Source organism: Schistocerca cancellata, chromosome 6, assembly GCF_023864275.1.
Source record: "Schistocerca cancellata isolate TAMUIC-IGC-003103 chromosome 6, iqSchCanc2.1, whole genome shotgun sequence".
Classification (NCBI taxonomy): Eukaryota; Metazoa; Arthropoda; class Insecta; order Orthoptera; family Acrididae; genus Schistocerca; species Schistocerca cancellata.
The window spans coordinates 683,097,333-683,118,526 of record NC_064631.1 but is presented as its reverse complement, the minus strand read 5'-3'; the positions used below and the strand labels follow the sequence as shown (position 1 = coordinate 683,118,526).

The 21,194-nt window shown below is 40.6% G+C and overlaps 1 protein-coding gene across 1 annotated transcript in view; it reads right to left on the bottom strand.

The window, feature by feature from the left end:
• Positions 1-21,194, bottom strand: part of LOC126088471 (cytochrome P450 4C1-like) — a 172,707-nt gene that overhangs the window by 74,526 nt on the left and 76,987 nt on the right. Inside the window, exons 3-4 of the mRNA XM_049906613.1 lie at positions 19,552-19,779; positions 2,793-3,023 (exon numbers count right to left, since the gene is read on the bottom strand). Coding sequence (XP_049762570.1) covers positions 2,793-3,023; positions 19,552-19,779 — 459 coding nt within the window. The remainder of the gene's footprint in view (positions 1-2,792; positions 3,024-19,551; positions 19,780-21,194) is intronic.

The window sequence follows — 21,194 nt, the reverse complement described above, 5'->3', positions numbered from 1 at the left end:
GCATTTCTTTTGTTTATAATTCATAATGAGTAGAAGATTTTGGTCAGATGGATTACACAGAGGTTGTGTGTTGACATTGTGTCTTCGGATTGTATGGGATGATGAGGTTTGTATTAGGATTTTATCTGTACTTGTTCGAGGAGACTGACTAGAGGAAAAAGTTTTTATGGAAGTGAAATGATATTGGCAATAAGGTTTATATGTATCGACGTATTGAAGAGGTATTATTGAGGTATTATTGAGATTATGTGAAGTTGATTATTATTGGAGTTTTTGTGGACAAGAGGTAAGGTAAATGATATTGATGATAAGATTTATATGTATCGACGTAAGAGGTATTATTGAAGTATTGAGATTTTGTGATGCTGATGATTATTGGAGTTTTGGTGGATAAGAGGTAAAGTAAGTGAGGTGCATATTTTTTTTTTGTTGGTCTATATGGAACAAGGAGGATGAAGATAGCAAACTAGAACACTAAAGTAGAAGGAAGATTGTCTACACACACTTGTTAAATCAATAAGCAGTACATAATTTTTTTTTTTTTTGGGAGAGAGGAAGTATTTGCATATCTTGGCTCACTGACAGTTGTTCAGCAACCGTACATTTTGATTTAGCTTGGCAAACATTGGTCTTGACATGATGACTATGACATTGACTTAACTATTATTGACTGTTATACATTGCTGACACTACCACTTGATACACATGATGAACATCAAATTTTGACAGAATTGCATTTACACAGTAACACTATTCAATTACACAGTAATACTCAATGTGGATGAAAGATGAGTGAGTGTGTTTTGTGTGTTTTCCTTTCCTAATCCTACCCACCTATTTCCTAAATATTATTTTATTTGTTTGTAGTGGCTTGCACTGACACCCATAAATATTATAGGTTTACTGATGTTTGTGTATTTGTAATAGTTAATATGACAATTATCTGATATCATTTGTGCGTTTGTTATGATTTGTATGTTTAGTGTAAAAGCATTTGTATGTGTATTCAAACTATTGTTCATGCTTGAACTGTCTGAGTAGTGATGGTGAATATTATGAACTGTTACCTGCACTTTTCAACATGATGTGTGACACTTAGAAATGATTAATTTCTGCTGATGAACTGTATGATCAGTGATAGTGAATATTATGGACTGTTACTTGTACTTTTTCTACATGATTGGTGCCAATAGGACATGTTTACTTTCTGCCTATAAACTCTGATGAACAGTGTGATTAGTGATAGTGAATATTATGGACTGCTGTCTGCACCTACTCAACAATGCTGGGTGCCACTGATGGAACTGCTTCTGGTGAAATGATGTCACCTGATGGTGTCTGCATCTGTTCCACAATGCTGGGTGAAACTGATGGAACTGATTCTACTGAGATGATGTCACCTGTTGCTGTCTGCACCTGCTCAACATTGCTGGGTGCCACTGATGGACTGCTTCTACTGAAATGATGTCACCTGATGGTGTCTGCACCTATTCCACGATGCTGGGTGCCACTGATGGATTGCTTCTACTGAGATGATGTCACTTGTTGCTGTCTGCACCTATTCAACATTGCTGGGTGCTACTGCTGGAACTGTCAACTACTTGTTGTGAAAGCATTTTATGTAAATATTTGTATAAACTGATTTTTTGTGTATTACTGTTTGTGAAAAGTTATGAGACTCTTGCCTGCACATATTCGTCATTGCTGACACTATCGATTGAATTGTTTAACCACATGATATTTGTGTAAACTATTATGTAAAGTCATATGTATGAAAGAATTTGTATTCCTTACTGTATTTTATATATTAGGCTATTGAAAGGTCAGTGCAAAACCACAATTTTATCTAGTTATATGATATTTACGTATTAATATTATCTTTTATTTTTGTCTGTATTTTTTTTGACGAATTTGGTGGAATTTTCACCACCAATGCTGGCAAAAATACCATCAAATTCTAGCCGTGGAGGAAGGGCATATGAAAGGTGGCTACACTGAGCCACAGCGCCAGAGATCGCGCCAGAGAGTTTTGTTCCGCCGCCTCCACTGGCAGTGATTATTGAGAGGTAGCGGCAGGCAGTTCTTGCCGAGAAGTTGTGGTGGACACTGCTTGTCGTGAAGTCGGAGTGAGATGTGATAGTGGAGAGTGTTGTTCCATGTTTTATGCAGTAGTTTGATGGGAGAGATAGCAGATGTTGTTCCAATGGAGATATTGTAATGATCTGAGTGCTTTTCATCAATATATATGAAGGTAACAAATTCCCTGTTTTTTCTTTTTAATATTTCTGTATCTCAAATAATGCATCATTACAGGTTTAGTCAACAAAGCATCTGGCTTGTGTTCTTGTATTAGAGTGTAATTCTGCTTTCCTTACGCAATTATAGTATTTCTAATTTTCTTTTATCACGTCAGTATAATTGGTATTTAAAAATTCTTGTCTTGTTGAAGAAGAACCGTGCCAGATGTGCGTTGAGTCATACTACCACACACAGAACAGCTACACTTGTGCTTTGTTGGCTTCGTAGATTTTATAGTTGCTGGGGACTTAATTAATTAATTATATTAACGAAAATTTTCATTTCATTCTTTGTTGTTGTTCCATGCAGTCAGATTGCGTACAAAAACTAGTCAGGGCCAGCCGTTTACGAAACTTGTGTAATCGGACATACAGCTACTAAAAAAATATTTGCATTCTTATTAATTTAATTAAGCCCCCATGCATTATTTACACATGTGACACCTATAATAATCCTGGAAAATTTATTTACATCTCTGGAAATAGTGTACTCACTTCATCACGAAATTCCTTGTCAGTAAATATCGACCCTGAATGTTCTTCCTTAAGAAGAAAGGTGAGGAGTGTTCTATCACTGGCCTTTAGGCCATCTAGATTTTTACTGGCCAAGGCGATGCCACGATCAGCTATGTGTTTGAGAACAGTAATAAATCTTTTCAGTTTCCGACCTTCTGCAGTCATCCACCTCATCATGTTGATTGTTGTCCATGGACGGAATACAATTGCCTGTTAATGAATGTACAAGAGATTTAGTATTATGAAATATATATGAGATTAGCGAACCATATTACATATAAGTTACCAGGCAAACAATTATAGCTTCAAGTGATTAATGATTCTCATAACTTCAATGTTCAAATGAAAATGTCTGAAATGTTCAGTATTACAGGGAGTATAAAACGGAATACAAATATAAACTATTGTCAGCTATCGTAATAAAATGTGTAATTACGTATGAAACATAATTGAAAATCATATTCTATTTGCCAGAGAATTATGTAATGATACAGAATAGGTTGTGCAAACATGTGCTTCTGAAAACAAATAAATATTATGGAAATAACAATGTAGAAGGTACACATCAAATGAATTCACAATTGCGTATAAGGGCTGCCATCAGCTGTAGAATGGTATGACGACCACTAAAATTTATGTCAGACCTGGACTCGAACCAGGATTCCTCACTTATCGCGAGCAACCGCCTTACAATTTGGCTATCCATGCAAGACTCACAGCCAGACCCAAACTTCCATATATCGTCAACCATGCATCTACAAACTGTACTTGTACATCCATTATGTATATTGCCTTACAGTCTTGAAATTCACTTGCCTGGTACTGGCAGACAAATACGATATTGCAGTGCCAGTGTTATTCTGATTACAATGCAAAGTTCATTTGGACATGCATCGTAATAAGAACAACACAGGCACTGCAGTATCGTATCTGACCTGTATGGGAATATACATAGTGGATGTACGACGCATGGTTGACGAAATATGGAAGCTTCACCAATTTTCATGGTCGTCATACCATTCTACAGCTGATGGTAGTCTTTACTCGCAATTGCGAATTCATTTGATGTGCATCATAACGGCTGTGGTCACCATAGTGCCTGTGCCTTTGGGCATGCCCAAAGGAACTTTCTATCATAATCAAAATATCATGTATAGAATATAGATACAGAATATCATATATAGGTGATATGTTGACAAAGATGCCACTGTTTTTCCCGTATCATACTACTTCAATAGCTTTTATTTTGGTTAAAACTGGGTAACAACAAGGTACTGGTTTAAATTAAGTGATATGTAGGCATAATGTCTATTTGAGGTCTCTCAGATTCAGTACTTGATTTTTTAAAAATTAACCACATATAGACCAATGAAATAGGTAACTCAAGTGTCGTGTGATACATTTATGCAGTTGATTTATAATTATTCATTTTGTTGTATTAACATTTTTTCAATATAATCACATTGTCTGCCACCTGCAATACCTTTCCACAAAGTTACAAAGTTAATCTTTGTGATTCATGAGATGCTGTAATTTATCTGCATGTATAAATATTAAAAAGCTGTAATTGCTGGAGTGGCACTATGTCGATCATAAACAGAAAAAATAATAATATTTGCATCAAACATATTTAAGTGATTATGTAAATTTACTGGAACCAGTGGGAGTGCTTAACAAATAACACATGGATGTTTTTGTATCTAAATAAGAGAAACCCAAGTGGAATACTACACTCAGGTTCTTCAAAAACGAATATATTCCACTAAATTTTACAATTAAAGAATCATAATAAAATAAATATAATAATTACATAAATCATAATATAGAAGTCATCTGAAGATATTTCAGTATAGATTGATTTTAAGATCCAGTGTTAGTGTAACAAATTTTCTAAATTAATGTAATGAAATACAATTTTGCCGATGTAGTGATATGATGCCTGTAGTTCTAGATATCTGATTTCTTTTTCATAAACTACACCTTACAAAGTTATTTATTTTGTATGAGTTAATTAATTTTCATTTTGTATTTTGTGGAAAAATCAAACAAACAATTTATAATTAAAAAAAATCTCTATTGATTCAAAAGTTCTGCAACATCCTTGTGTCTAAAACTCGTAATATATTTATTATTTCTTATGTTTTAGTGCAGTTTATTTCATTTTTTATTTACGAATGTTAATTAATTTTCCCCCAGCAGGAAATAGCACTTAACAAAGGATAAGTGTCCCCACAAGTAACTGGCTTTTGTATTATCTCCTTTGCCATAAGAATTATTTTGTACAAAGTAGTGTGTAACTATTTGTGATACATATCTGTGAAAATACATCCTACATGTTTCCATTATGATTAACTGCAGTATATTCATAGTTTGACACTTCATTGTATTGATTTATTGTTTATTAACTCCTTGCAATGTAATTCAGTCAGGTATTTTAAAATGTTCGATAGCCCCTCTTGTATATAGTTCACTTTCTCTCTTTCTCCAACTGTCGCCCATTTTAAGCATTGAAATGATCTTCATGAATAAATTTTTATGAAGTACATCTGATTTCTGTATGTCCACTGCTAACTGATGGAGAGCACCACAAGCAGAAAATAAGAAATGTAGAAACTCTGTTTTTCTTTTAGTATTATTCAACTTTTCGGTTCTCTTAGCAGCTTGCCTTCACCACTTACCATTTTCAATCATGCAATTGTGTTCCAGGTTTTCATTGATACTACTGCTAAATTCTATTATTCGTAACCCTTCGTATCTACATATTTTCCCTCTGGGTTCTCTTAGAGAAAGATTAACTAGATCTAGATTACATTCCACTGTCCTGTGACGTGAAATTGAAGAAAGGTTCACGACGATCTCTTTATTGAAAAAAAGATACTATATCAGTCCTCTATTTGTATCCCTGGGAGGGCACTGCTAAGGGAGAGGCGACCATCAGAAAACGCTGAAAAACATCGAAACATTAACATCCTACGAGTCCGAGCATGGAGTTTCAGAGGAATGAATGTGACAGGGATGCTAGTAATCGATTTAGATACAGCAGGTTTCGGTGAAGTGTAACAGAAAGGTCGTAATGATTTCCAGTCAATAGGATACAGGGTGGTATCAACAGTGGCAATAAACGGAATAGTGGGAGTCGGGTTCATTGCGAATATGGAGGTAGGGAAAACACTAAATTACTGTGATAAGTTTGGCGATAGGATTATTCTCATCAGAATCAACAACCAACCAACATCAAAGTCAGTTCACAACTACATGTCTACGTTAGTTGTTAAATGCTGTAAGTAAACTTCCGTATTTGCTACATGCATTTTATTACTATTACTATCGGTTTCAGAGAACTAATTCTCCATATTCAGGCAGTTGTTAGTCAAAATTACTTTGTTGAAAAGGCTCAATCATAAATGTAATGACGTAATCAAAATTAAAATTAATACGATAGGAGTACAGCTTTTCCATGGGAATATAATTAAATTCAACTTTGACAGTAAGTGCCGTATGGAAATGGCCAAGCCGGCCGCGACGGCCGAGCGGGTCTAGGCGCTTCAGTCGGAACCGCGCGACTGCTATGGTTGCAGGTTCGAATCCTGCCTCGGGCGTGGATGTGTGTGATGTCCTTAGGTTAGTTAGGTTTAAGTAGTTCTAAGTTGCTGCAATTAATATGCAGTGTCTTGGTTGTCCAACGACCAGCTTCTCTCCAACCACCGATAGATACAGCACTTATCTCCCCCCCATTATTGTAGCGCATCATAACTTATATCTCTTGGTTTCCCATTCTGTCCATGTGAATGACTTCTAGCCTTTCTTTCATTGTCCACGTCTTGCAAACGCATGGAGGTACAGCTTCCAGACGTTAACAATGAGACGATTTTTTTTTTATCATCGAATGTGTCAGCACTATGGTATGTCGTTTTTAACAGTAAATTCCCATCCAATCGTGGGTTTCATCATATAGGACTGGCTACTTCGCCACTTTGCTCTGACAGCCGAGCTGGCGGCGAGTGGCCCTGTGGCGACGAAGAATGGAGGGTTAGAGAGTACCGACCAAAAAAAACGGAACGGCAGAGTGTTAGGGTCCGGATGGTCCGAATTGTGCATTAATAATTTTGGCACTCTGTGGTAATGAACTGATGGTGAAACCGAGACGCTTGGGAATTCAACGCTGCTGTGGAACGATAAGCCATGGGCTCTGCGGTTGTATGGACGCAATTTACGGCGGGCTGTGGCCGATGTCGTTTGTGGGTGTTTTGCCACGGCAGATAAACAAGACAGCGTGGGTCTGACCTGAACACGCTGTGCTGTAACATGGTCGGCCACAATAAGGATGCTGTGATATCGGAGAAGAAAGCATTGGAATACGGTACGTGTATTAACCTTCAGTGACTTCTGCGGCCGGCCGGAGTGGCCGAGCGGTTCTAGGCGCTACAGTCTGGAACCGCGCGACCGCTACGGTCGCAGGTTCGAATCCTGCCTCGGGGATGGATGTGTGCGGTGTCCTTAGGTTAGTTAGGTTTAAGTAGTTCTAAGTTCTAGGGGACTCATGACCACAGCAGTTAAGTTCCATAGTGCTCAGAGCCATTTTTGACTTCTGCGGTGTTTGTGGATTTAACTGTGTGGAGATTGAGCAGTAACTGTCACTTTTCAACGGAATTTACGATTGTGTAAAAGTGTGGCCAATGCCGGATGGGCGTTGTCATAAAGTTATTATATTTCTTATTTGTGAACATAATTTTCTGTTATCACGATTACTCGTTGGACATATTTGAAATTGTCAGTTCTGCGCTGTAGTTCAGCGAGTTATAAATACTGGAATTTGACAAATATGCTAACTGTGAGTTTTGGATATGTTTTTACGTCTGCGTGTTAAATAAAAGTGAATTTTAAAGTTTATAAGGTACCTTTCGGCCATTACTATTCTGTAAGTTTTTATTTGTAATTGATGTTGTTTGCTACTGTTACTGGCTGAGAATTTATTAACCGATTAATCAAAGGAAAACTTATTTAACCAGTCTTTATATGAAGTGTTTTAAGACTTGTTTTTCAGTGAACTATTATTAATAAATTACGTTAATCAGTAATGTTGTGTAAGCAGTTATTGAAGGCACCCATCTCCATTAGCCAGTCAACCATGGCCAGTTGGGAACGGGAACTGATGTAACATTAGGGGACTAGAGGCTATTTGTTAAGTCGTGGCAACGGTAATCCTGTTGTTTGTTGTTCTTGTTGAAGTGTCTAGTCACCCCTAAATTAAATTCTAATATCCAAAACTCACAGTTGGCGTATTGTCTTACATGCCCTCTAAAACAGGATGCTTGGTGGCTTCTCATCGTGTGCATTGTGGTCTGTTGCCCCTGTTCCTCGCCATCGGCGGTTACCCTGACGTTCCTGCTGTTGCCTAGACTTCACACTACCCTGTTCCAAGACGCATGCACTCATTTGGTTTTGAGGCCAGGCTTTAGAATAACTCTTTCAGAACAGTCCATGCACGGTTCTCGACTTCTGGAATCAGATTGTCACCGCGTACAGAACCGCTACCCAGTCGTCCCATTAGCGACGAATCTTCGCAGGGTACCTCCACAGTGCCTTTCTTTATCCCCCGTCTCCCCATTTCGTCATGTATCCTTGTTCACCCTCCATGGTAATGTGCACTAATACGTACAGGCCAATGAATGGATATAATAACAACAATAAAAATCCTTGTTTCATGGTTGTTGGGATCGCCTATGACTCATTCCTATTGCCCTTAACGATTGGCGTTCGAACGATGTCCCCTTTTAACTATCACAGTTTTCTTAGCTGGGGAGGGTGGGGGAGGTTTAAGTGTAGTTACGATGGCAATGGCTGATGAAGGATCAGTTTGTTTTTGTTTGTAGGGGTCGCAAGTGGCAGTGCTCCATAGGTTTAGTCCTGTTGTATAAAAATTAGAGCTAAAATAGAGTAGAGAAAAATCTGACGCACCTAATGTGCTGCACATGATTTCTAGCACCTTTCAAACGCATGTCAAATATTTCTCAAATCTACTTTATTTCTTACTTTTAGACAGATCATATCACAAAACATTCGACGTTTTTATTTCACTTTTTTACTTTATTTTCAAGTTTTACTCAGAGACCATGATCTTATTGACACTTCATTTGCTTTCCGAGCGCCTTCGGTTCTCGAAATGGCCTGGTTTTCTTCTTGAGCATAAAAAATCAGTTCGACTGTTCAATACCACAGCAATGTAGCTTTTTACGCACAAGGTAACTAGCCATTGAATTTTTTCACACTTCATTTACATAGCTAGCACTGGTTCTTCGTGAGATGTTTCAATTTTCTCTCAAATCACCAATTAACTTTTTCTTAATTATCCTGATGACTTTAAAACTGTACCTACCACATCTCAGTCTGCTAGCCCATTTGTCCATATACCACTCTCCGTTAGGTTACGAAACTTCGAACGAGAACCCATTGCGTAAATCATTCGACCAAAAAGAACTCTGGCATAGATTAGTGCGTACACGAATAGAGTTCACAGTTTTTTCATCCGGTGTATGGTGAGCTACGATTTTCGCAACGGAGTTTGACTTGATTTGGTATCACGATACCGGAGGTGTTATAACCAGTGCATAATGACGATTTTCCAAATCGTCACTGTATGAACTGCTTATCTCAAAGACTGAAAAGGCAAAATTTTATTTATAGCATTTGTAGATTTAGAGAAAGCGTTGAGTTGAGTATGCTCTATCAAAAATTGAAGAGAGCAGGGATGAAATATAGAAGAGAACGGTTATCTACGACTTCCACAGTAAAGAGACTGCAGTTAAAAGAAATGAAACACCTACAAAGAATGAGCAGTTGTTGTTCAAAGTATACTCTGAGCAATTGGTAAATGAAACGCAGAAGATTTTGGAAAATGAATTTTAAAATTTGCCTATTACATTGTAATTGTGTTAACGGCGCAGAGGACTTGGAAGGTCGGTTGAACGCAAAGGATAGTGTTTTTAAAAGAGGTTGTAAGGCGAATAGCAACGAAAGTAACACAAGAATATCGGTAAAGGAATACAGTCGAATTAAATCACGTAAATAGGAAGGAACTAAATTACGAAATGAAATACTGAAAGGAGAATATGAGTAATGCTATTTCGAAAGCAAAGCAAAACTTCGATGGAAAGAGCAGAGAGAGTATAAAATGCAGACTATCAACAGTAAGAAAAGCGTTCGCTAAGAAGAGAAAAATTTGCTATCATCAAATAAAAATTTAAATGATAGGATGTCTTCTCCGTAGTTTTGTACGTAAATGGAACGATTTCTAATGCAGGAGTGTAGATTTGTCTGTAAACGCAACGTGGATCATAAACAGAAGAGACGATAAGGTAGCAGAGGCTTCTATGCTGTGCCACGGAAGCATGCTGAAGATTAGGTGGGTTGTTCATATAACTAATCAAGATGTACTGAATCCAGTCAGAGACAAATAAATTTATGTCACAACTAAACTAAAATAAATGATTATTAACAAAGGAAGTAAATTTCCTGGATGGGTCAGAGATCATTGTGGATATTTTATGAATAAAGGCATCTATACTACTTATTTCCATATTCGTAACGCGGGTTTAAGTACTGTCTTCACCAAATAAAAACCTAAAAATTGTAAAACAACGTTTACTGTCAGTGCCAACAAAACATATGTTCCCTTTTATTTACAAAAATCACGTTATTGATGGATACGACACATTCTGACTCCTTCATGAATAGTTAAGTGGGCTGTAAAGGGCAGTGTCTATTTCTGTGTTCGTCGAGGGCCGAGGGAGGGGTAAAACTCTAGGGACAGACCAAGGTTTGACCACAGTATGTAGTTTCAAATGGTTGTAGGTTGCAGTAATTATGCAGAGATTGTAAGCTGTCTGCTCTTTGTTTTCTCATTTTCTCACAAACTATTTTATCTTTTATAAGTTCTGTGATATTTATTTTGTAACTATCTCTGAGATATTAAGATAGCCAGCCTCACCACATATCGATTTTGGTCATTTGTAAGCTCTTTGCCTGACCGCTGCATCTGAAACTTTTTCTTTGAGATTTCGTAGGATCTCAGCAAATCACATAGTAGTGTATATCACGTGCTTTTAGTTCGAAAAGGAAGTCATCCATTCTTTTCTCCTTTCTAAGTCTTCTTCTAGTCAAGTAGTGTTGCTTGGAGTAATGAGACATGCTTTGATCTGGAACCATATTGGGCAGAACATGATGCTATGATGAATTTATTTGCTGATGGTTTAAGCCATGACGAAGAATAATTGTATGATGCATCAATTACCAGTAAGACAATTTCAAGTTAATTTATTGAGGCAAAGTCTGGGCTGTGGTTAAGGTAAATGACAGACTGCAAATGTATATCATCCTACGTGATGTTTCTCACGAACGTGTGCTTATATGCAATGATGTCCATTATGAGATATTACGAAGTAGCACGTGGATTGCTGCATCATTTTCCAAGTTTATTTCATAGTATTTTGTCTTCAGTTTACACATATTATTCAGATGTGAAAGAGAGGATATTATTTTTCATAAGAATAGATTTTGTTTCCGATTTCTCAGGTGGTTTTGTAAACTCAAACCTAGTCCCTATTTCCACTGTGAAACTATAATATTGTGCTTTTAGTTTATCAAGGGCAATACATACATTTTATTCATGGATTTTGTGTTGAATACTCACTTCTGGCATTCGTTCATACCTCTGCTGAAGTAAGTGGAGTACAGATTGAGGCCATCTTGTGTAACTGAGGTTAGATAAATATTGGGGAAAGTGTAGTGAAGAATATGATTTGAGGAATGTATCATGGACAGAGACTGAACAAAATAATACGATGCAGCAAATTTTTTTGACCTGTAATTAGTAATTTTCAGCCATCATGTAAGGTAAGGCTAAGTTGGCTGCTGTTGTTAAACATTTGGCTGTTGGGACTGGCAACATTGCATCACTGAATCATACTCATTTCACCCGCCATAAATGTGGATGTGTTACGCTGAGTTTACAAACGCAACTAATGCTGGACTAATGGGGCATTCTGCAGTACATCGAGATATACCCTTCACACGGGGCCCCACACGTTCTACGTAGTTGCACGGCTTTCAAGACGGCTTCAGTTGAAATCATATGGGCGGATATGAATGTTACAGTTCAGGTTACGGCATTAGAGCTGTGACAAGAGTTAATAAAAGGAAGACGAAACCCATATGGGGGATCCGAAAAAGGATTTCGTACACGGATGAATCAGGAACCACCAACATATTTTTGAAAGGATTAACAATCTGAGAAGAAAATGCTGTCTGCAATGGCAAACTAACAAACAGCTGGCTCGTAAGTATCATCTTCAGAGACGTCACTCTTCCAACATTTTAGAATCTTATCGTATTCGTTGCATAAGCATTTGAAACTATTAATTTTTAGTTTAACCGCTGCAACATCACACTCGGGACCTGTTTACTGCATGTAATCCACAATTTATTCAATGCTTGGTCTCACAAATCACAAAGTTTGTACGACTCGCTTTTTTGGTTAAGTATATTAAGTTTATTCATTTCCTCATCCAAAAATCTTTTGATTTTGTGAGATGTCATTCATTTGTAAGTGTTGCCTCCCTCCCCTCGCCCCCCCTCCACCCCCCCCCCCCCCCACATACACAAACAAACACACATTGCTGCAGAAAATCAAACATAGGTTGCTGTTCTTGCAGTCCCAGAATTTGCGAAAGTGTACCTGCCAACCTTTATTTTCACTTTCTTCAATAATAAACTGAAAACACAATGAAATCGAATGGAGCATAGCAGCAATTACTCAACAATACCTGTGGCAGGACGCTCGTGCTTCGAAATACTGCTACCAGGAAGCATTAATGGAAGGAAAGTGGCGCAGCAAATGACAACCAAGTTGAATTTTTTGTCGCGGGACAAAAGCTGCCTCTTTTAAGTTGTTGCGCCACTAAAACTCGGAGTTGTCTTGGCAGATCTTTGCATTATGAACTACTTTTGGTACCTGTGATTGTCATGTCAGTAAGAAATACTTTTATCGCTAGGCACTGTCGTTTATCGCGAGTAGAAACAATTCGTAGCAAAATGTAGATTATAAGTGAAACCAATGTGCCCAGTGAGCCAGTGGCATGCTGGAAATTTCAAGAAATTATAGGGAAGGTAATAACATTTTCATATGTAAAGAAGTCAGAGTATTGTAAGTAAGAATGAATTTGCCTCAGACTGCAATCAAATGATTTTATATTTCATTTTAACATGGTCAGTTCTGGCCTCATCTTTACAATGAGCCGGTGCACATATAAGAGGGGCGTTCGATAAGTAATACAATACATTTTTCTTCTGAAGCAGGTTGGTTTTATTTAAGATTCCATTACACCATATTACTCCTCACTATTTAGTTACAAAACCCTATGTTTCAGCACAAACTCCGTTCAGTGCGATGGCCTTACGCCGCCTTACTGGAAAGACCTGTATGCCTGCATGGTACCACTTTATAGGTCGACGTAGCAGCTAACGTATTGCTGCGTGAATAATCTCCCCATCATCGATGTACTCTTTCCCGCAGAGTGCGTCCTTGAATGGGCTGAAGAGATCGAAGTCGGAATGTGCGAGATCCGAGCTGTAGGGTGGATGAGGAGGAACAGTCCAATGAAGTTTCCTTAAGGGGCTCCGGAACGCCCTATACTTGCAATGTTAAAATAACGCTTATAAATTACATCTTTCCTCACAAAGTATTTGAGGTAGGAAGTTGAACTTTTTACAGATTATTTATTGGAATATGGGCTACAACTTAACACAGGGATTTTACAAAATTTTAGTTCAGTTATTAAAGATGATTTTTTTTCAATTGTAATGAAAATTCACAACATTTTTTTGCAATTTTTTATTTATATATTCAAAAATATACAGTTTTTTGAAAAAAGGCTGTGTTAAATTATGCAGAAGGTACTGTGTAACATTTACTGAAAGTTTGAAACAAATATGTTTGGAAGATCCTTAGAAAAGATGTAATTAGTATGAGAAAATAAAAGTTTTGGGAATCGAGCGACAAAGATTGGATTAACTTTTTAGTGCATTCCAGGTCCACAGGATGGATTATCTTCATCCTCTGCAAACTCCTCCTCCAGCTTCCTCTTGTTCCTCCTCCTGTTTACTCTTGCTTGTATTTCTAGACTCTTTACAGCCCTGTCTGCAACCCGAAGGCGTTCCTTGTCTAAAGCAAGCATCGCTCGTACCATGTTAGAACCTATCTTCATTCCCATATTTCTAAATACCTTGCACCTTACAATGTTGCCATCATTGAAAGTCGCAACAGCAACTTTACTTTTACTCATTATTATACTTCAACAAAACAGAGACTCAAGAAACAGAATTTATTACGAATATTTTCGAGATAACGACAGAGTAAATAAACATGAAACAATCGACATTCACACCAGCGATATATATTGAACCATCACAGGTTAGCCACAACACATACTTTATCTCACATCACTAAAATGTACCTGATGAACACGGACGTTAATAATAACACCATTTGACAGCAGTTTAACAGCGCCACAGTGGGGCACGCCCATGTAGAACACATTTTTAAAAAAATTTAAAAATAGTTGTAGTCTTCGGAATTGAATAAATTATGTATCTATTAAAAGGTAATAGTCTGCAGATTCAGAAAACGCAAAAAAGTAAAAATTGAACTTTTCATGATTTTGAGCCTTTCCGGAGCCCCTTAAGCTCCTCTCGGTTGCGCAGACTTGTGTGAAGCCTCCGATTGTCATGGGGAAGGAGAAGTTCTTTTGCATTTTTGTGGCGGCGAACACACTGAAGTCGATTCTTCAATTTCCTGAGGGTAGCACAATACACTTCCGAGTTGATTGCTGCACAGTGAGGGAGGACATTTATTGTAACTGCGACCGGGACGGTCGCGGGGTTGAATTGACGGAAAGCGCGGCGGGACCTGCGGAGCGGCCCGCGAACAGCAACACAACGGCAGAGGACGGACACGACCAACGGAGGACAGAACCAACAACAAGAAGATCGAACAACGGAGTCACAAGGAAACCTAACAAACACGTCCACTCGTACACAGAACAAGGAAGTAAGTACGTTGTCTAACGCGAGGCGATGTGTCCACAGACGTACGCGAGATTAGACTGGCTGGCTGAGCTTTTTTTTTTTTTCCTTTATTGAATTTCGATTCCCCCCGAAGGGGGCGGGCTGGCAGCAGCTTAGTACGCTGCTCTACAGCGTACAGACTTTTTAAACACGTTAGAAGAAAAGAAAGAAGAAAAACAGGCGGTAAAACGGTCACGTAAATTGTAAAAACGGCGGAAAATTGTGGAAAGTTAAAACATAAAGCAAAGGGGTTGGCAATGTTAATAAAATACACATTAATCAGACAAGTAATATAGTAGACACACAATTAAAAAACATGGCGACAGACTGGTTTCTGTCTGCAAGGGATAAAAAAATCACACCCAGCGATAGTATGATGGCTGTTCGCAACACTTCCCAAAAGACACACAACATTGAACACTCACTGTAAAACATTGCACGAAAATGCTGGCACAAAGATGACACTCCCTAGCCAAAGGCAGATGTGGGGGGGACCTGGATGAGGGGGAAAAACAAGGAGGGAGGAGAGGAAAAAACGAAAGGGGGGAACCAAAGGAGGGAGAGGACTCATAAGGGGGGGGGGAGAGGGGCAGGGCAGGCGCAAGAGGGAATGGGAAAAGGCATAGGAGGGAAATGCAAAAGGACGCAGGGGAGAGAAGGGGGGCAGAGAGAGGGTAGGTGGGGAAAAAAAGAGGATGGAAGGGGGGAGAGGGAGCCCGGGAAAAGGACAGAGGAAAGGAGGGGGAGTAAGGATCAGAGTTGATAGGAGGGATAAATGGAGGGAGAGAGGGCATCATCCGGGAGGGGGAGTTGATGGAAGCCACCTTGGGAAAGGAGATGAAGGGTTTGGAGATGGAGGGTAGGGGGGACACAACAGTGAAGGCGTGGCAGGGGGTGGGGACAGGAGAGGAGAGGAGCAACCAGGGGGTGGGGGGGATCAAGGCGGCTGGAGGTGTAGAGTATGCAGATGTGTTCGAGGAACGGGAGCAGATGGGGGAAAGGAATGAGGTCATAGAGGATCCACGTGGGGGACGAGATGCGTATACGGAAGGCGAAGCGGAGTGCACGACGCTCAAGGATCTGGAGGGACGTATAGAATTTGGGGGGGGGGGGCAGATATCCAGGCAGGACTGGCATAACAGAGGATGCGACGGATTAAGGATTTCTAGGTGTGGAGGATGGTAGAGGGGTGCAACCCCCATGTCCGGCCAGAGAGGAGTTTGAGGAGTCGGAGGCAGTTGTGGGCTTTGGATTGGATGGAGCGGAGATGAGGGATCCAGGTGAGGTGACGGTCAATGGTAAGGCCAAGGTAGGTGAGGGTGAGGGTGAGGCGGACAGGATGGGTGCAGGGAGAAGGGAGAAATCCAGGAGCTGGAAGGAGCGAGTGGTACGACCTACGATGATTGCCTGGGTCTTGGAAGGATTGATTTTCAGGAGCCACCAGTTACACCATGCGGCAAAAAGGTCAATGTGATTCTGGAGAAGGCGTTGGGACCGTTGGAGGGTAGGAGCGAGGGCGAGGAATGCAGTGTCATCGGCATATTGCAAGAGGTGTACTGGAGGGGGGGGGGGGGGGGTTGGGGCACATCTGCCGTCTACAGGAGGTAGAGGAGAGGGGCTGACTGAGTGAGAGGCAGGCGCTTAAGTACTCTATTGGGGGCGCCGCTATTGGCCGCTGGAACCACGTGTTCCACTGTGGCCCCCCTCACCCTAAAAGCGGGACAGGAGGCGCGCGCCGCCACAGCTTACGGCGCGATGGTGCAGAGACCTCTAGGGGTCTTCGACATCCACGACGTCTGGCGCGGATTCAAATTCCGCGGCTCGCGGTACCAGAACATTAAGCAGAATAACCCCTTCAGAGCCCCAGAAGACCATCATCTGATCTTACCGGCTGAGAGTGGGACTTTGAAGTTTTTTCAGATGAGAGAAGGTCACTCCAACGCTTATCACTTTATTTGCGGTTCGTGGTGATGCACCCATGTTTCAGCACCTGTGACGATGTTCGACAAGAACTGTCACAATACGCATCGTAACGAGCAAGCCAATTTCCCACAAATGGCGCTTTGTTGTTCTTTATGATCTTTTGTTAGGTGGCGAGGAAAAAATCGGGCACACACCTCTGAGTACCCCAACTGGTGGACAGGTGTGTCGGCAATAACAGCAATAACAGATGTCCAGCTGTGCAGCGAGGTGTTCGATTGTGATCCGTCGATCAGATCGAATTAGAGTGTCGACACGTTCCAACACTGCAGGAGTCACAGCTATGAGTGGCCGGCCAGCACCTAGGACATCGGACACGTTTGCACGACTTTGTTGTGACGACGAGATTCACTACGCCCAACGACTCACGGTGCTTTTGTTCACAGACAGGTTCCCGTACACATTCTGCAGGCGGCTACGAATATTTGCAGTACTCTGATTTTCCGCCAAGATAAATTCAGGGACAGCTTTCTGCTCGGAACGTACCTCTGTTATCGACCCCATTTTGAAGGCTGCGTGTAGCGCCGCCAACAATTAGAACTTCATAAAACTATAGCGGCCGCAGGGGGAATATTCCAAAACAAATCCCGCAATTTTTTCAGCCGAAGTTGGCCGAGAAAAGAAAAATTGTTGCATTACTTACTGACGACACTCGTAAAACACCTGCATTTCTTGCTAATTACGTGTTAACAACTTCCTTAACCTTTTTACACTACTGGCCATTAAAATTGCTACACCAAGAAGAAATGCAGATGATAAACGGGTATTCATTGGACAAATACTGTATATTACACTAGAACTGACATGTGATTACATTTTCACGCAATTTGGGTGCATAGATCCTGAGAAATCAGTACCCAGAACAACCACCTCTGGCCGTAATAACGGCCTTGATACGCCTGGGCATTGAGTCAAACAGACCTTGGATGGCGTGTACAGGTACAGCTGCCCATGCAGCTTCAACATTATACCACAGTTCATCGAGAGTAGTGACTGGCGTATTGTGACGAACCAGTTGCTCGGCCACCATTGACCAAACGTTTTCGGTTGGTGAGAGATCTGGAGAATGTGCTGGCCAGGGCAGCACTCGAACATTTTCTGTATCCATAAAGGCCCGTACAGGACCTGTAACATGCGGTCGTGCATTATCCTGCTGAAATGTAGGGCTTCGCAGGGATCGAATGAAGGGTAGAACCACAGTCGTAATACATCTGAAATGTAACGTCCACTGTTCAAAGTGCCGTCAATGCGAACAAGAGGTGACCGAGATGTGTAACCAATGGCACCCGATACCATCACGCCGGGTGATACGCCAGTATATAGATGACGAATACACGCTTCCAATGTGCGTTCACCGCGATGTCGCCAAACACGGATGCGACCATCATGATGCTGTAAACAGAACCTGGATTCATCCGAAAAAAATGACTTTTTGCCATTAGTGCACCCAGGTTCGTCGTTGAGTACACCATCGCAGGCGCTCCTGTCTGTGATGCAGCGTCAAGGGTAACCGCAGCCATGGTCTCCGAGCTGATAGTCCATGCTGCTGCAAAACGTCGTCGAACTGTTCGTGCAGATGGTTGTTGTCTTGCAAACGTCCCCATCTGTCGACTCAGGGATCGAGACGTGGGTGCACGATCCGTTACAGCTATGCGGATAAGATACCTGTCATCTCGACTTCTAGTGATACGAGGCCGTTGGGATCCAGCACGGCGTTCCGTATTACCCTCCTGAACGCAACGCTTTCATATTCTGCTAACAGTCATTGGATCTTGACCAACGCGATTAGCAATGTCGCGATACGATTAACCGCAATCGCGATAGGCTACAATCCGACCTTTACCAAAGTCGGAAACGTGATGCTACGCATTTCTCTTCCTTACACGAGGCATCACAACAACGTTTCACCAGGCAATGCCGGTCAACTGCTGTTTGTGTATGAGAAATCGGTTGGAAACTTTGCTCATGTCAGCACGTTGAAGGTGTCGCCACCGGCGCCAACCTTGTGTGAATACTCTGAAAAGCTAATCATTTGCATATCACAGCATCTTCTTCCTGTCGGTTAAATTTCACGTCTGTAGCACGTCATCTTCGAGGTGTAGCAATTTTAATGACCAGTAGTGTAGATTGTGAGGTTAATGAATTTACTTATTTTCAAGCCAAAAATATGCACAAAATTACAGTTTCTTATAATCACAGGCAAGAAACATCTATACAATGATATTGTGCAATTTAAACATGGTATTATCCAATGCTGTTGACAGTTATTTTTTGCCTTAAATAAATAAGCATTCAGAATGACAGTGTGTGTGTCACACTCTAGCGGCGTCTCACGTTTATGCGTGAGAAAAGAAAGTCAAAACCTTATACTGAACTTGCCAACATCTTATTCTAAAAATCACTTGTTAGCATGTTTAAGTAAAGCAAAAGTTTTGTGTATTAGGTGACTTATATTTATTCCTTATGTGAACAGGTACATCTGAAGATGAGGCTAGAAGCTTGAAACCGATTATTCTAAAAAAAATTGCGTATCATTTAATTGCAGTCTGAGGATAATTCATTCTCACATACAACTGAGTTCCTGCAGTTCTGTCAACAACGGAAAAAGTAAAAGTCACAGTATATTTCATCAACTTACCGATAAAGTTTTTCCGAAATCAGTCATTAGATCAACCACCTCAGCCTGCCGGAACCGACCTGGTAAAATCCACTCCAGGTCCATGTCTAAAATAGTGGCTACAGCCGAACGAAGAGCAGTGTGCATGAGTGGGTGGTAAAGTTCCACCTCCGTTCCATTTTTTTCCGCCAGTAGCTCGCACAAAAAGCGCCCAGCGTCGTTGAACTTGCCCATGAATTTCTCCAGCTCCTGTGGGGAAGGAAAAACAGCGTCTGAAATTCTAATGCAATATAGTTTTCAACGATTCAAATTCGTAATTTTTCATATTTACGTGAAGTTATATCGTTACCCTGTTCCACGTATTTTTCCTGCTAAAATTTGTTTCATGTTGCACAGATATCGTAACATACACAAAACGCTATTTCCGTAGATCTGACATTACACGCATGCCCTAGAACGCAGTGCATTATGTTTTACAATGGTGGTGAATGTTCGTTTACAAAAACTCTTCTATATTTCTCCTGAATCTTGATGAAAAGCATACTGTGTGTATTACAGAACAGTCCATGGTTGATGTGAGGAATGGTATTACATAGTTCCTTGGTGGATTACGTGTTCCCACCTTTCGCCATATAGGATGATTGAGGAGTAATGCTACTTAACTTGTGAGATGATTCTACAAGTGAAAATAAACCGAAATGTCCTATGAACATGAATCCGATTTTCATTCATTAAGGAACTGGAGCGGATTGAAGACTACACACATCCATAAATGACTATGAAGACAAGTGTGAATATCACATACTGAAATGCTGTGTAGGCGCTGTGTCGACCAGGTAAATGATGGAACAGATGACTGATCCATCTTACAAGAGATGTGGGAGTTCTTCAACAGGTGGCAGCACTGTGATACCACACCAAGGCAACAGCTGCAAATGTGCACAGTGGGTTGGGACAGGGAGCAGTCGTAAGGCTGTGTGCGAGTCGTGTGTGAGTATTGTTTAATCGAGGAAGTCCATTGTGTCGGTGAATACCAACATGCCAAAGACGTTCACCCGTGCAGAATATGCAGAAACGTTTTTTGTATACAGGTACGGAAATGGCAATGCCTGTGAGGCTATGACAGAATACCAGAGACGGAAGAACTCCCTGCCGGCCGGAGTGGCCGAGCGGTTCTAGGCGCTACAGTCCGGAGCCGCGCGACCGCTACGGTCGCAGGTTCGAATCCTGCCTCGGGCATGGATGTGTGTGGTGTCCTTAGGTTAGTTATGTTTAAGTAGTTCTAAGTTCTAGGGGACTGATGACCTCAGAAGTTAAGTCCCATAGTGCTCAGAGCCATTTGAACCATTTTTTTGAACCAAGAACTCCCTGTGTCGGGACATTTTCCAAGATTTTTCAAACATTATGTGAATTCATAACACTACCCAGTGTAAACGTAACATCAGAACATGAAGCTAACCAGTCAGTTGAGGAAACGGACGACATTATTGCAATGGTAAAACGGAGTCTCACCACTAAAGAACAGGGCATTAGCTATCAGGTCGATAGTCCACAAAGGTGAGTGCGGCATACATTATGTTCTGAGGGCTTGCACGCACTACATGTGCAGCATGTGTAACATCTGCATCCAGGTGACTCAGTAAGCAGGTAACAATTTTGTGAAT